Here is a 17657-nt window from a genome sequence, read left to right on the forward strand (position 1 = left end):
GAAAAGTAAAGTGGGGATGTAGTCTGGCAGCTGTTGAGGGTAAGGACTGACTAAAAGAGTCAATTATAGTTTGCATGTGATATCATCATCAAATGTTCTTGATTGGCTACTTTTTAAAAAATGTTAAACTAAACCAGCCTTTTTAACACTATTGTCTATGCTTAAAGCCAAAATCTGTCAATGCTGTTACTTTAGTCTTACAAAAGTGTAACAGTATTCTCTTGTTTCCTCTTTGTGCTTTCTCTCTAACAGTTATGCACAGTTATCCATGAACATGATTTTAATTTGCCAGACCTTTTGTATAGTTTGCATTGTGGTTGTAGAATTTATTATTTGGGTCTATTTTATATTATTTTTAGATTTGCCCATGATTTTAGTTTTGATAGAAGTCACTTTGTAAATATATTAAACATATTTGCTGTGAATTAGCCACAGCGCTTAATATTTTACTTTTTTTTTTCTCGTCACATTTAAATAGGAAATTATAATTTTGTGGATACAGTTTCAGTGTTTTTATAACAGACCTTAGCAGCGGGGTCGGTTTGTGGAGACCGCCATGCTTCTGCCATCTGTGCCACAGCGGCCGAGACGGACATCACTGTTCTGTCTAATCGTGTATTAAGTATGTGGGTAGAGACTCATGCCTGCACTTTCAGATTCAACATATGAAGGGTCACAAAAAGGAAAATGCAAAACGAAGAGACAATGCATGTACTTTTTGGGTTTTGGAGCTCCACGTGGTCTTTCAGGGAACTGCAGTTTTTGGCACTTTATGTCAAACGTGTTTATTTGTTAAATCTCTTTAATTGTGTTAAAGAGGTTGCTGCTTTAAAGAAGATCTATTGGAAGTGTTGGAGAAAAGTGCAAAATAAAATTAAATAGATAACTAAATGAAAAATACGTAACTGCAAATTATGTTTAAATTAAAGAATTAACTTGAATTATTTGTTACTCTCAGTCATTTAAAATCAAAATAAAATGACCATCTAATGTTTTTGTCTATAGCTATGAATTAATTCGATAATCATGTATGATGAACTGTAAAGATAAACATGGTAAGGCTTTTGCCAGTAACCCTTGATCTACTTAGTTAATGTAAACATTTTGAAATTATGCAAAAAGATTAGCTGCAAATATACTTCCAACTTTCAAACTTGCATAACAGAAAGAAAGAAGAAAGAAATGCATGCATGCACAATGCTCCTCCTCCCCTGGGTTTCATTAGTAGCAATGGAATTCAGTGACCCAGAAACTAAGCCTAGCCCTAATCAATTTGCAGACGTTCACAAGCATACACTTGAACTGCTAATTACAAAGCCAAACTCCTCCCCACAGGGAGGGGTTTCCTCTTTGAAGATGAGCCAAACAGTGAAAAGCCAAAATATTTTGTAAATACAGTTTTTTCATTGGCTTCAACATCATAAGGATGAACTTGTGCCAGAAGATGTTCGTGACTTTGTTTGGGTTTCACGATTAGTAAAATGGAAAGTCAAAGCCTCCTGTATTTTATATCATATACTTCATTTTTATTATATGATAATTCAGACAGGAGGCCAGCTGATTACATTTTTGGACACTTGACACTAACCATGTTCATCTTAAGAAAAATATATTTATTGTCATTTCACTGTATTTTTGTATTGAATGTAGCTTTGTAATATTCCTTTGAAACAGACAAAATCCTTGTGTTACACATTACTGAACATCTCACCAGACTGAATGCAGGCTAAAGAAGTTAAAATGAAAGATACAACATAAAGCGTTCAACAGGGTTTGTGTTTAATTAACTCTGCGGTCTAATGAGGAGGCGATGATGCAGCTTTTCACACCAGAGTTAATGATGGCTCTACTCTAATGCACCTTCAAGTGTCCGAGGCTTGGCAGCGGAACAATAGGCCAGGATGCATTTACAGTGATTCTCTCATTTACATCTATCCTTCTGCTGCAACATGTATGACTGTATCATATTTTATTATATGCTTAGTGGAGGTAGTTATACTTGTCATATTGCAGTATTTTATCAATGCACTTGACAATACTTGTATCAGTAAAAGAGTTCAATAGCTAACAACTTCTGAGTCGCAGTGGCAAATCCCTCCCCAACTATTTACTCCAAGATTCCCGTTATTCTCTTCTGCTCACGAGAGAATAACTTGAGTTCTCACATAACACAACTGAAGCCTGACACAACAGAGCTCATGATGTCTGCAGCGTGAGCCCCGGTAAGAAGTTATATGTGACGGTGGTAGTAAGGAGGGCTGTTTGAAACAAAGCAAAAACTATTTGTTGACATTTTCTTAATAACTCTTGAAGGTTAAGTGTATTTCTGTTTTATGTAGGACAACATTAAGCAGTCTTTTTCTATGGTGTTTTTTTTCTTGCCAAATATTGAGCACTGTTCAAACAACAACATCTGTCTGAACACTGCATTGATTTCAGCAGCATTTCCATCAATCTATTTTCATCCATACTGGAGTGAATCCCAGCTATCACATCCTGGACAGGTAGCCACGCTGTAGAATTAGATTTATCATTTGTTGGACAATGACACATTTTTATAGTTTCGTGGGGTTTTAAGAAAAACTTGGCTTGAACTGTCTAGGAAGTGAAGAAATGAAAGAAAAAAGACAAACAAAATAAACTCTACAGAGAATAGCAACAACTTTCGGGGTGGCCAAATCAACAATCTGGTACTTTTTTTAAAAGTTTCAATGCACTGGTCAGCTCAGCAACCCCAAGAGTCCAGCTAACATTCCACAGATGACAGCTAAAATCCACAACGACAGACTTATTTCCATGGTTAAGGGGGGAACAAGTCTTTCACTGTCATGGTTCTGGGTCATTTGACTCAGCATTTGGAGTTTATTGTGTTTTTGTGATTTCTTAGAGTTGTAATGATTTAGTTTTGTATAATTTAGGATTGAATTTATTTGTTTCCCCGTTACTGTGCATATCGCTCGCCCGACCTCTGTGTGTCTTAGCTGGGTTGTTGTGTTTCGTCTCCCTTTTTCTGTTCACGTTCCTCTCCTTGTGTTTCAGTCCTCACTCTCTCCCCCTCCCTCCCCGTCTCGTCTCCCTTAACCATTTCCACCTTTTCCCTTCTTTGTCTCTTCAGTCCGTATAGTATCCAGGTGCGTTCCTTCCTCCTGGCTCCTGTGTCAAGCTGCATGTCTTAATCTGTGTCATTGTGTTTCCTGTTTTACTTTGACAGTCCCATCTCCGTGTTCAGGGTGTTCAGTTTTTCTTCCTCCTGTCTCGTCTCACCTAATTTGTTCCTGCTGTGTTCCCCATGTGTTTCCACTTCCTTTGTCACCCCTCTGTGTATTTATTGTGTGAGTTTCCCCCTTGTTTATTTTTGGGTGGTCTGTGCTTCATGGGTCATGTGTTCCAGTGTTTAGTTTTAGTTTTCCCAGTGTAGTCCAGTTAGTTTCCTCCTGCCTTTTGTTTTCTATCGCTCTCCAGCCTAAATAATGACTCTGACATTCACAACCTCTGACTAAGTCAACAGCCACAAGGAGGTAGACTTATCGTTGCCAAAGTCTACAAGCAAGATATGCCTTTATGAATGTAAATACAGAAGGATTACAACAAGCCACAAACCACTGGTTACACTCGAGAACAAAAACATCTAAAAGAGCCTGATAAGATTCAAGTGTTCTGAAAAACACAATGTTTTTGGACAGATAAAACCATGGTTCATTTGAATGAGAATGATGGATGAATACTGACGTGTGCAGGACTACTCTCTGCCCAGATTCAACCAAATACTGCAAAACTGATCAGATTAGCATCTGCAGCAGGACAAACCAAAAATCTTTAGATTACTTACTTACTGCTCAAACATCCAGTCTAGTTAACCTCCTTGCCAGAGGTGATAAAGTTATGTGTGTCATAATATCTGCATACGTGACAGCTCAAAAAGTTTTGAATGAATTCTGATAAAACTTTGTAGGGCTGTAGATTAACAAACCATAAAAATTTACTTACGTCCACCAAGGTCAGCGTACTTAGAAACGATGACTTTTACAAGTGTGGTGTTTCTTATCAACACATATAAAGTGACGTATAAAGATTTACATTATGTCAAAATTGACCCCTGACCTCACCCCAACCGGTCTCAGCAGATGGCCCCGCCCCTCCCTGAGCCTGGTTCTGCTGGAGGTTTCTTCCTGTTAAAAGGGAGTTTTTCCTTCCCACTGTTGCCAAAGTGCTTGCTCATAGGGGGTCATATGATTGTTGGGTTTTTCTCTGTATGTATTATTGTAGGGTCTGCCTTACAATATAAAGCGCCTTGAGTCGACTGATGTTGAGATTTGGCGCTGTATAAATAAAATTGAATTGAATTGATCTGAATGCTTCAAAGTCAATAGACTGAAGGTCAAGGTGATAATAATGGTATATAGAGCTATTTAAAACAATGCTTTTTCAGATATCAGTTTAAAATCACTCACTCATACTTTTATGTCTTTATGAGGAGAGACCCCCACTCATATCATCGAGCTTCTTCACCCTTGCTCTCCAAACTGGATCCTTAGATCCACTGATGGTGGTCTTCTGGCTATTCCACAGACGCCCTTTCCAAACCCTAGCACCAATACTGTGAAACAGTTTACCTCCCACTCTACGCACCATGGACTCTGTGGCTTCTTTTAAAAAACAGTTGAAAACTCAAATATTTAGACGGGCATTTGGGTAATGTTCTTGTGTAATATGTTGTTTTGTCTGATATGTTTTTATATTACCTGTAAAGCACTTTGTCTTAAAAAGTGCTGTATAAATAAATTTTACTTCCTTCCTTCTTACTGCTATTGTTTGTATTGACAACATATAGGCATATAGGGAATAATACAGTATATATGTGGAATCTAAGTATCACGTTACCTTGAACCTCTGACCTCTCCTTTAAGGTCAAATAAGGTCAAACTTTCATAAATTCTCTTTTATCTTTAAAGGGATGCTAAAAGTCTAACGTGTTTGTTTATACTGCCAACATTCAGGAAATGATAGTGGTATATGGGGATTCTCAATATCACATTGTAGTGCACATTTGACCTTTCTTTTACATTTCACAGCTGACTCCAAAGGTGTGTTATACCTTTAAAGAAAGTATTGTCAGGAGAAAGAGAAGCCGAGTTAGTTAAAAATAAACTGTAGGATAACACCATATAATAAGCTCAAGTTTTTCATGTCCAGTTATTACAAATCAATACCTATTATTGATTACCTGCTCCTACATAATGTAATGTTTGAGTAATCAAAGTAAACATCTGTCCTGTAAAAGTAAATAATGCAGAGAGCGAGCTGCCTTAGAGGAGGCTTGTGCTCTTGTTGTTATCATTATTGGGTTCATATAAAAAGCAGTAATGTGAGTGACGCCAGCATCAGAGAAAGCAGAAACCTGCGGGTTAGCAGTCTGCTGCTCTAACATCTGGTCTGGTTAACTCGTTAATATAAGTTGACCATCCTAACACTGCAGGCTAGAACCGAGAATCTGGATCCATGTGCACTACTCCCAGCTGCAGCATTAATTGGAGCACTTCCCCTTTAAGAAAGTGAACAGCGTGAAGCGGTGGAGGAGCTGGTCAGGAACTGGTCAGGAGCGGTCGGCAGTGAAGGAATCTCAAAACTTTTCCAAAACAGTTTTACTGCTCCGTTACCTGCTCCAGTACACGCCCAGTTTACCGCCGAATATCAAAACTGCGTCCCCGCCTTCTTACCGTGCCTGTCCGGGATGTAGTGGATGCAAGTGACGGCTTGGAAAAAAGGAAAGTTGGGAGAGGGAAAACTTGTGGAATGATGCCCGACCGACTGCATCCCTCCCTCCAAAGTTCAGCTAAGGTTGCTAACGTTAGCTAGCGAAGGAGCCAGCTTCGGCTAGCTGTTATGTGAAAGTTTGGATAAACTTTTGTCTGACTGGTAAAACACGTAGAAACACGGCATCTGTGATAGTGGAGGAAGCGTGTGGAGATCGAAGAGCTGTGACAGACTGAAAGCGTCCACCCCGGGTTTGATATCATAGCCGGGGCTAGTGCAGCTAGCTGACACACAGCTAACTTTATTACAAGTTAACTACAGTTAAGCCGCCGTGAGGCATGACAGGACACACCGCTCAGCTCCATCACGCAAACAGTGCAGTAGTTTAACGCTTCAGGAAGCTGTGTTCAGACCTGCTGAGTGGTATCCTTAGCTGTGCTTGAGGAGACGAGAAGAGGAGCGACAGCCATGGTTATCTTTGCATGTGAAGGCTGCTGGATGTACTGAGATCACAAAATGACTCTAATGCCTGTGGAGAGTTCTGGAAAGCAGTTTGGGTTTTAGAAATCTAACTTTTATTTGGATGCAGCTGTGTTCAAGCCACCTACAGCCAGTACTGTATTTTTATATTTTGGTATTTGATGACATCCTTGCCTTCTTCTCAAGTCTTTCCGGGAGGCCTTCCTGCATTGTTATGAACATTGCTCATCATCTGCATCCAGAGGGCTCGGATCTGGGATAAAGTGGAGAGCAGCCATCATGAAGGTGACAGTAACATTTGGGCAGACAGGTGTGGTGGTGCCATGCAAGGAGGGATGGACCGTGAGGGACCTCATCCAGCAAGCCACCCAGAGATACAGAAAACTCCTGGAGCAGGTACTGTGGAGAAGTTTGCAAAGCACCTGTCTGTCTTTACAATTACGCCTGATAGCAGTCTTGGCACGAGAAGTGACTCTTTTATTCAACACATTAAACGCAGCACATCTTTATACTGTGACTGTGGCAAAAATCGCAGCTGCAGAAAAATATGTTTTTGTCAGTGATACCCCATAGAGCAGCGCTCTGCTTGGGAAAAATGAACAAAAAGCATGAACAAATGCAGCCTTATCTCTCTGCGAGTCCATCTCACCCTTGAGCTGTCAGTTAGCTCCATTATTTATTGTAAGAAGTAGTTCTGTAATAATGTGTTAAGATTTTCATGAACTCCGAGACAGATAAGTTTTTATGAAACAGCACTTTCATAACATTTGAGGTTTTCCCCCTGAAGTCATGAAAGAATAATCGAGAGCTCAGTCATTTTTATATCATGAAAGGACCATATGATTTTCACATCTAAAAGTCTTGGGAAATTAGACAAAGCCATGGAGGTCCGGTTTTCCATAATTGCTGTATAAAAAATTAAAAGCATATCTGATATGAATTGTGATGGTCCAGACAGGAGCAGGCGCGAGTCATTTCCAATTTAGTTGTGAGTGTAAAATGCAAATGACTCCGTCTTGTGATTCCTTTATGACTGCTGTTGATTCCCGGCGCTGCTCTCAGGGCAGGAACCCCATGACCCCCATCACACAACCAAATCTTCTCAGTGACTTGCTTCATATTGGGTCCATTATTCAAAAGGCACAGCAGTCATATGGATGGATCGTCTCAGCTGTGATTGAGGGAGAGATGTCGAAGGTGTGTGTGTGTGTGTGGGTTTATATGAGAGAGTGCTAGAGATGCCGTCCTGTTTTTCTTGCTCCCTGGACCTTTTTTCCTTTTTAATCCGCTTCCACCTGTCCGTATATTACCCCTCACCACACAACCCTCCTGTGTGTTTTGCCCCTTCATCATATTTATCATTCTTATCTTTTACACAAGTAAATCTCCTGTTCACCTTGTATATTGCTGTGCACGTAGCTCGAGCCGTTGTGTCCCTTTTGTTTAAACTGTTCTTCCTCATTGAACACTTCCTCCCTCACATGCAGCTCTTCTTTATAAGATACCCCCATTCCAGCTAGAACTAGAAGGGTATGGATAGAGAAACTGTCACCATCTTCAGCTCAGAAAATGGAAGCTATGATGACTACCTCTAGAAGTAAATGTGTCTGAAGGAAAGAGTCGTGCGGGTACATGTCTTGAATAAATCAAAGAAAGGGCCTATTTTCATTTTCACAGTAAAGATCAGTTTACACTGTTTTGACTGTAGTTTGTTTGCTCTTAAGCGTGATGTATGGTACTGTCTCGAATCCCCGCTGCAGCGAGTGATGTTGTTGTGTCTCCATTAGCTCTGCTATCACGAGTCTGATTGAGCCGATCATGCTGGAATTAGAGTCAATAAATCTTAGACAACAGTTCACTGAAGAACTGACTCTCAAGTCTCCTTTTAGTAGCTCTGACTTATTAAAAGGCAGCTTTGTTTCAATAATAAAACAGTTATTTGCTATTTGCTTTATAAAGGCATCATCCTTGTGGAAGGATGCTGTGTTTCTCAGACCTGTCACAGCAGTTGAGGTCTGCTTCGCTGTAGTTACATATCAGGGAAGGTGGACTGCAGGCTGCAGCATAGATCTAACGCGGTGCTATGAAGCTAGAGCAGGAACATCTGAGGTGTGCTGCGATGTGAGCGCCTCCCTGCTCTGCTGCTTTGGTCTGTTAGTGTTTAAAGTCTTTGTTTGGTGCATGTGTCAATGAAATTCTTTGCTAAGAACATGCTCACTCTGTGTGTTTTGGCCTGCTCTTCTCTTCTTCCTCTGTTTTCTTTCCCTTTTCCCGCTGTCTCCCACACCTTTGTCAGCAAGTCTCAGTCTCTCCTCCTCTTTCAACCTTCGCTCTGCACTTTGTACTCTCAAATGGTTTTAGCTCTTTTTCCTCTTAATCATTTTCACAGTAATTGTCCTGTTGCTTGTCTTCATTTTTTCAACCCTCCCTTGCAGAACTTTTGACATCAGACTCCAGTTCTGCTTCTTGGGGGGTGGTGAATTTGTAGTCTCCTTTTCTTCTTCCTAAGTATTTTCTCTGTGTGTGTTTTTCTGACTTTCTTGTTGTCACTCAGTCATTTTTCTGCAACACTAATCTCTTGTAGCCATATAATTATGGCTGTTAGCATGTTTCGGGATTAAAAATCTAGGATATATGTGTGTGTTGTACAGTGGTCCAGTCCCTAATCCTCCCTCCCAGTGCCAGGCAAATCATATTTTTATATCACAGAGACTGCTAGCTTTCTGTCTGTCTCTTTCCCCTTCCTCCCTATCTGCTTCACTCTACTTAGAGAGTATGCTGCTTGGATTAAAAGCGTTTTATTATCTTGTGTTTCTGCATGCACTGTAGCTAACTGATACTGGCAGTACTATTTATCAGCTGCTTTGTTAGGTGTACCCACAGTGGTGCTTAAGAGGAGCTAATGCATAGCACAGACATTAGCGCTGCATTTGAGCGATCTCAAAAAGAGTTGTGCTTCATGAAATGTAGTCTTAAGGTGAGCTTCTGAGAGGATTTAATTCCTGTTTGTGATCATTTTAGTTTTACATTTATCTCTGAATTAAAACTCGTGTTAGTTTAACCCACAGGGTGCACCCAGAGAGGATGGAAGAAACAAAAGGCTTCGATATGACTGCTTTTTATATGAAACTGCAGTTATTTACTAATACATTAAAGGTCTTTTTCTAACTTTTTCTAATTCCTTTAAAGCTCTTTTTAGAGATAAGGCAGGTCTCGCATCACTAAGTACCTAATTTAGCTTGGTTAACACGTTTTTGGATGTGGATTTAGAACTCGTTCACCACACTGATGCTAAGCCATAAATTCTGTTTTTATCATTATATTTGGGGCTTTTATTAGTTTTTTTTAGTGAAGAGAAGGAGAGTGGGGAAGACACGCTGCAAACGGCGTTGGGTCAGAATCAAGCCTGGGTTGCTGCGATTGGTCTTGTGGTCGCCTGTTCAACCACAGAGCTAAACCCTGGGTTTAGTTCTGTAAAACATAACCATAATTTGTGAAACATAACCATTTTACAAATTTTATATTCAGTAGAGAGTGTGTAATATCACTCATTTTGGAGTTATACGTGAAAAAACAATATAGGCGCTTGTACACAGATAAATGTAGGAGGGACATCCCTCCCTTTTGTCTCCAGTGAAACTAAGATTGTAGACTCACTTCTAACCCACCCTGTAAATGCATAGTTTCGCGAAATGAGTAAAGAAAAGCACAGAATGAAGGGCATTAGATAAAAAACACTGTGTGGAACCTGTGCGTTATAATTACAGGAGCTGCTCGGTCATCGTGAACCATCTCATGAAGCTCCTGGTGCACAGACTTTGTGCTGATGATAATACCAGATGACGTTTGAACACAGCTGATCGTTGAATATTTGGAAGGGGTGAAAACTCACAGACTGACTTGTTACAGTAACAGACTTGAAACTGCTGAGCTCTTTAGAATGAGCCTGCTTTTGAAAGCTGACTGATATTACACACCTGTGGCAACGGGACTGAAAACAACAGACATCTTATATTAAGAAGTGTGAACTGGTTCTTTTATCCCTATAGTGTAGATACATTGTTTATCATGTGTTTAGTGAATAGTTTTCCCCCCGTCCTTTCTGGCCTGATCTGTTTGCTGTTTGTTGCCCACTTCCTGATTTCTTAGTTTTTTGCACCTAAATGTTTTTGAGCTTCAAATAAATTTTAATAATAGACAACAACAATCTGAGTAAATACAAAATGCGGTATTTAAACAATAACACACCTGCCCCGTGTGAAAAACTAATTTCCCCCTAAACCTAATGACTGGTTGTGTCGCTCTTGGCAGGAGGACACACAGTTATGTGTTTATGAGTCTTTCACATTGTTTTGGAGGAGTTCTGGTCCACTGTTCTTTACAGAATTGTTGTAATTCTGCCACATTGGAGGGTTTTCCAGCATGAATGACCAGTTTGAGGTGACGCCAAAATATCTGAGTCTGATTAAACCACTACAAAACAGCCCCAGACCATCACACCACCACCACCATGTTTGACTGTTGCTCTGATGTTCTTTTTATGAAATGCAGTATGTAATGGGACTCAAACCTTCCAGAAAGTTCAGCTTTTTTTCTCGTCAGTCCTCAGAATATTTTCCCAGAAGTCTTGTGGATCATCCAGATGTTTTTTTTGGCAGATGTGAAACGAGCCTTGGTGTTCTTTCTGGTCAGGATTGGTTTTCTCTTTGAACTCTCCAGTTTTGCCCAGTCTCGTTCTTATTGTTGACTAAGGCAAGCGAGGCCTGCTGTTCTTCACATGTAGTTCTGGTTCTTCTGTGACCTCCTGGGTGAGTCGTTGATGCACTCTTTGAATAATTTTGGCAGGCCAGCCACTCCTGTGAAGCCTCAGACTGATGACAGCAAGACACTGACTTAGTTTATCAGGTGTTTCTTTAGATTGTGCCACGATGTGTTGATTTTTTAGATCTTTTAGTCTACTTTACTTTCTCAGACAGCTTCTATTTAAGTCATTTGTGGCAGTAATTGGGCACGGCTGCTGAAATTGAACTGTGGTTAATCACAGTTGATTTGGGAGAAATTATTTCCCGCACAGGACAGGGAGGTTTGGATAACTTTATTCCCTTAAGAAGTGAAATCAGCTTTTAAAAAAAGGTGTTTTGTATTTACTCTGATTACCTTTGTGTAATATTAAAAATAGTTTGAGCTGAAACATTTAAGTGTGACAAATACCATTCAAATAGTAACCATTTATTATTATACTTAAAACATTTTTCGTAGACTTAGCGCAGTGTGAATGGATCTGATCCTGACAGTACTGGTTAGCTGTAGCACGCCTTTAGGACACTCATGTAAATAAAGTGTATCTCCAGTTAGCTTTTAAGAGAAAAGCACAGATTAGTCAATTAGTCTGTAAGTTTTTATTTAGCAGATATCATTAGATTAACTGTCATCCACTTCACTCAATATATCAGTGATCTAAGAGCACTGTGATCTTTAATTATTTATCAGAGCAAACAAGCCTGCTGACAGCTACAGCATAATATAGAGCTATCACTGTTGATGGATGATCATAGAGGGCTAGCACAAATTATGGAAGGGAAGCACCGAGCATGACTGTATAAAGTGAAAAAAAATAGTGATATGCAGGGTTTTTGTAGAGCGTTGGCTGTGAGGAGATTAATAAACCATCTGAAGAAATCAGAACAAAAGCATTTGAAGATAGCAGAGAGAAGAGGAAGAGGGAGGGATGAAGGCGGAGGTTGTTTTTTGTGGGGAGTTGCCAGAAAGTTATCAGCCTAATTGCCTTTGGCCAAACAGACACGTGTGCGACTGTGTGTTCATAAGTCCCAGTACAAGTGAAATGCAGGTGGTGTTGCCTGTATAATCCAGAAAAATGACACTTAGCATTCTGTAATCATGTCAGTTTCAAAATAAAAAGCAGATCCCCGCCATGGGAAAAGTACGTTTATTGTTTCGTTTATTAGAAACACAGGTTCCACGTTTGATGCCAATACGCACATCCTGCTCAGGAGAGACCAGTTTTCTTTAACTGTACAGCCAGAATGCATGAATGGGACTTTATCTAGAAAACACTGATATGAAATTTCAGACCTTTAGGGCAAACTTTACTGGAGATGGCGGCTTTATTTTGTGTCTCTAAACCCTCTATAATATCTCCATTGCAATGGCCGAATTATGCGAATTGGTTTAAATAATTTCTGTGACATTGGAAAACATAATGAAACATTTTGAGTCCTCTAAATCCTTTCACCATTATTCCAAACACTGATGCCGTGCTTCTCTTTCTGCTAATTATACCAGGGCAATAATGGGCACAAGCAGGCTGTCCTTGTCCTACTAAAACAGAGACAGTGTTTGGACACTCGCATTTTGGAGGCCAAACAAATATAATGGACAGCGCTGACCGGCTTTTCATATCGAGAGAAGTTTTCTTTTTATTTTCTGAACAAAGTGAGCAAACAGTGAACAATGAAATTTAATCAGTAATATTTGAACCTTGGTATAATTTACAAAGAATAAAACAAACAAAAATATTAATAACTGTTCCTTTGATCTGTGGACCGCTGTGCGGTGTGTGTGGATAATAAAACATTATTGGACACTTCAAAGGTTCAGAGCTGTCACAACATCTCTGTTTGAGCACTCAAAGCAGAAATGAGTCTCCAAAAAAGGAGATCTGGATCTGCAGGAAACTTTGCAGCTGTTGGTGTCATAGCGGTTGGATGTAAAAGCAAAAATCATTTTCAAAAACTGGACCTGCACCGGGTGTGTGTCAAAAATAAAAACGACTTCGGTCCAAAATATAGGTTGCAAATAAACGTGTAGGAGCAACAAATGCTCCTGTGCTTTTAAAATCAGTTTCAGGCTGACACGGTGAAACTAAAATGATACATGAACCGTTACTTGCTTTCATTGCTTGTCCAAATGTATAAAACATCAATAAATAAAACCATGTGACTGCACATATTTGGACCAAGATAAGAAATCTAAGGTATAGATGAAGCCAGATGATACATATATTATGCTTTAAAAACTGAAATCAGTCGGGTTTGTGGGCTGGTGGTGTTTTTACACTATACCTGTGTATACACTTGTGCATATGGATTTCCAGGTGGATGTGTATGGAAGGGTTCTTGCCAGTGTGGGTGTACAGTGTAGTTTCATTAGTCGGGACAGGAATGCTGATGAGGCGTGGCCAAACAAGCTGATAAAATCGTACAAACATTCTGGTCCCATGCCACGGCACAGGCAATTATTTCTGAGGGCGAGGGAGAGGCCGGGAGGAGACACGTGCCTCCTCCTCTGTAGACAAACCACAGGAATGTGTTTATTCAGCCTGACTTTTTAGAACGGACTCGGAAAGGTTTGTTTGAACACACTGTTTGAGTTGGTGTAAGCAAACCGTGAATTTTTCTATACAACGTGACAATAAATGTATCTTTGCTTAATTGGATGATTGAAAAGTGAGCTTGTGCCCATCTTAAGTGTGGAATGCTGTCGCAGGGTCACAAGGCAGGTCGGGGGTGATTCAGTGTAGATTGTTTATTTTGCTTTTTCAGAATTACTTTCAGGATATTAGGCACTGCCTTTACAGAATTATCAATAATAAAATGATATAATACATACATTTCCTGCTTGACGTCTGTGATGATTTCAGACCTCTCAGTTCTGGATAAGGATCTAAATGTGGGCGAGTATTCAGCTGAAGCTGTGGTGTGGATGTCGCACTGCGTGACTCTTCCATCACACCTCTGTGGTTTATCGAGGTCCACTCATTTGCACGACCTTCAGTTTGAGAGCAGCGTGCATACCAAACTCGTTTGTTAAGCAGCAGACTAAAAAGGCGTACTGTTCAGAGATAAGAATGGGAGCGATGGTACAGAGTGTTTTCACTCAGGAGGGAATTTACTCCAACCTATTAATCATTTCCACATCACGTCACGAGAATCAAATATCCCAAATTACCCAAGATTATCTGAAATAGACTCAGGCAAAACACTGCATTAAGTGCTAATCCCCCTGATTTTTGGATTTGATCGGTGTGTTTACAACTCTTATCGTTAAACTTATATCTGCGAGTCTCTCTGGGTTTAGAAACCGCTAGAGTTGGAGGGACAGGATTTGGTGCTGACACTTTATCAGATTAGACGAGTGTGCTCACGGCTTATCTCTCAGAATCTTCGTCTCTCGTCGGTACAGCCGTACGGATTGCCTACTGTAACAGAGAAACCCAAACAGGCGTTGATGACCTCATAGCAGCAGCAGGTCGCCGAAGGAATGAGGCTGTTTTCACTGTGTGTTTCTCATTGTGTTTCCAGGTTACAGGGATATGCTAGAAATGAAAAAGATGGGGGTGTAGTACATGTTTCCCACTTTTTGTAGTGATTAGTCTGCTGATTAGTTTCGTGAACAATCAGTTGAATTTAAAAAGGTTCTGATCCACTGAATATGTAACAATGTAACTTGGAGAAAGACGGCATGGTGCGCGTCATCATGTGACCAGGAAACAATTTTACCTATTACTACTACTATTACTTACTGCGCAAGTCATTTCAGTCTCTTCAGAAACCACTGAAATGGGTTTGTATATAATTAGAATCAGCTGATTAATGTCAGCTTTATGGTTGGGTGTATTTCATCTTTGACCTGATGTGGTACTTTCTCAGTACTTTACATGTTCTGAAATAATAAATTCTAATTTGCAAATAATTCTTTACTTGTCAGGTTAAATATCATCTGACTCTAGTCACATGATTATTTGTTAATATTCAGTGTTAATGTGGCAGAAGATCTGGAGTTTTCCTTTTCTGCACCTTTTCACAAAGTTTAATGATATTTGTCTTGGTACTGTTTGTGTAATCCTGCTGGCAAACAGACAAACTACACTGTAAATCTATTTGTGCACAGGATCTTTCCTTGCTCAGAGATTTAAAGACCGTGTTCTGTGAAAATCAAGTTATCAACCTTCGAAATGTCAATTTGCTGAATCCAAGTAGACACACGAGCAAAATAAGCTGTCAGTGTCAGACTAACCATTTCTGCCTTGGTAGTAAAAATACTTAGTAGACGTTGGTGGGGGTATATTTAATATGAGCTAACTTGGCAGGTCAGGTGGTTGAGAACAAAGTTTAGCTACCAGAGCGGTGAGTGAGCGTTGGAACATTTGGAGGCTGCGTAACTTTAATTAACAGAGTTTTTTTAAGGGCTTAATCGATGATAACTTTAAGATGATGGATTTGGGTTTTCAGCTGTAAGCGCTTCAAAATCCACCTGTGCTAGTTTGTTGTAATTTGATGAATGACTCGTTGAGCTTTAATAGATTAGTTACAATTAAAGGCTTCTGTGTGAATTGTACTTGGGTGGTGTGGATCAGCCCACACACTGAGAGCAGGCCTGGCTTAGTTTTCTGATGTGGGAAGTAGAATACAAGCTGAACTCATCACGCCTATTTCTTGAGGTATGATTGCTCGTGTGGCGTCCCGCTGTTTGTGTGACGGTGACCGATTGAGGGCTGGACATTAGAACTAATAAACAAAATTTAAAGCGCAGGCAGTTACACAAACACGCGCACTCGGTGTGTGTCCTTGAGTTAACATTTTCCAAAGCCTTGATTGGTAGTGCTCTAGGGGAAAGAAGAAAATAAAACCAAGTATTTGAAAATCTATCTCTCATGCATCTGGACTGGGTCTCAGCCAAGTCATTGTTACAGTGGAGTCATACTATAAATTCCAGCTGGAAGGGAGGGAGGAAGAGTTACAGACAATAGAAGAGCATAAATGGTCACAGTGTCAGAGCCTTGTGCAACAAAGATTGTTGAATAGCCATTGAAATGGCGTGTTTTGTAATTGTACGTGTACGCGTTTGCACACATATCGTTTTTAATTATTACAGTGTACACAGTCAGATCAGTTGGACTGATACACTGATAGAAGGAAATGTTGCCCTTGCAGTGATACCCGTGGACACAATCTGCGCTTGAAATCTTTCTAATGTGAGTTTTTGAAAAACATTAACGAGCATCTGACCCTTAAAGAGTGATTTAGTGGAGCACCACCCTGTAGTGTTTGGAGTCACACCTTTCCTTAGGCTGCGTGTGATTTGTCTTGAGTATGTGTGTGCACGCTTGTGTGTTGTCTCAATATGTTGTTCAACAACCAGCTCTATGCAGTCAGCTGTCCAGTACAGTTTCAAAGTCATTAATCACAGGCCCAACACGGCGGAGAAAGGGAGCGAGGAGGGAGAGAGAATGGGCCCAGCTAGAGCTGTAATCTGTACAAGGCACCTCGGGGAAGACGTGAGAGATGTGTGGAGCAAAGAAACAAAGGTGAGGGCAAAGTTGAGGGAGAAGGGGAGTCGGAGAGCGAGGGCTTTATAAATGAGGAGTTGGTGTGCAGTAGATTCTTGTGGGTGTCCATCAAATAATTAGAATAATTTTAATTTATTACTATGTTAATGTGAAACTTATTGACCGCTGTGTGAAATTAAAGAGCCTCTCTCCATTGTTCTGTGTTTGAATTTGGAAAACTGAGGATTTTTATTATAGGAAGCAGATGGTCAACAGCAATGTTCCCTCTAATTTTTCATGTGTCTGAGCGAACACACAAACTTGGACCACTGTGAGCAACAGCAGACGTGTGCACTGTGGTCACGCCAGCATTGAATCCATCCAAGTTACATGGTTTATTAAAATAATCAAATTATAGCATTTATGTTAGACTACTTTTAATTAACTGCTTTAGCCCACTTACAGTGAAAATGTAAAAAAATCTTGTTCATGACCTGTGTAGCATGTTAACACTATTGGAAGTAAAAATAACTTGAACTCCAATTTTGAAAACACAACTTTATTTATTTATTTATTTTTTGCTCTGACTTGTATTGTGAGTATGAGTCTGTGGTCTGGGAGAGAGTCCTGTAACTCTCTGTCTGCAAAATACAGTAAATAATGACCAATGTTGGGCAATTAATTATATAGTTACTTCTTCAAAAAAGTAACTGAGTTTTGCAAACAAGTTTTTTGCAGCTGTTTACCTAAAAATGCAGCCAAGGCGTTTTTTTTAAATAAACATTTCAAAAATATTTACAGAACTATCAGCTGTTCTGCATCAAATTTGATGCCACACAAATTATTTGTGCCTCTTAGGTATGGGTGTCGTTTAGGTTTTATCCGATACTGGTGTCAAATCGGTACTTTTGAAACGGTGCCGGTGCTTAAACGATGCTCGAACTGTTGCTTAAAGAATGGAGAACACAAATTTTGTCCAAAAACCTCTTATGTTTTTATTTTTAGCAGTCTCTTTTTTTCTGCAAAATGATAAGCACCGTCCAGCCCCATGCACGGGGCGATCCGCGCTAACTCGCTAATGGAGAGTTACCACACCCGCAGTAGATGTGCTCGGTGTGAGGTCTTGCAGCAAGCT

General features: G+C 40.0%; 1 protein-coding gene across 4 annotated transcripts in view; it reads left to right on the forward strand.

Annotated features, from left to right (window-relative positions):
* Nucleotides 1-5584: 5584 nt before the first annotated feature.
* The window catches only part of pard3bb (par-3 family cell polarity regulator beta b), a 222297-nt gene continuing 210224 nt past the window's right edge, over nucleotides 5585-17657 (forward strand). For all 4 annotated transcript variants that reach the window (XM_063497300.1, XM_063497302.1, XM_063497301.1 and 1 more), the window contains exon 1: nucleotides 5585-6630. In XM_063497300.1, coding sequence (XP_063353370.1) covers nucleotides 6514-6630 — 117 coding nt within the window. In that variant the 5' untranslated portion in view covers nucleotides 5585-6513. The remainder of the gene's footprint in view (nucleotides 6631-17657) is intronic.

Source organism: Pelmatolapia mariae, linkage group LG16_19 (assembly GCF_036321145.2).
Source record: "Pelmatolapia mariae isolate MD_Pm_ZW linkage group LG16_19, Pm_UMD_F_2, whole genome shotgun sequence".
Taxonomy (NCBI): Eukaryota; Metazoa; Chordata; class Actinopteri; order Cichliformes; family Cichlidae; genus Pelmatolapia; species Pelmatolapia mariae.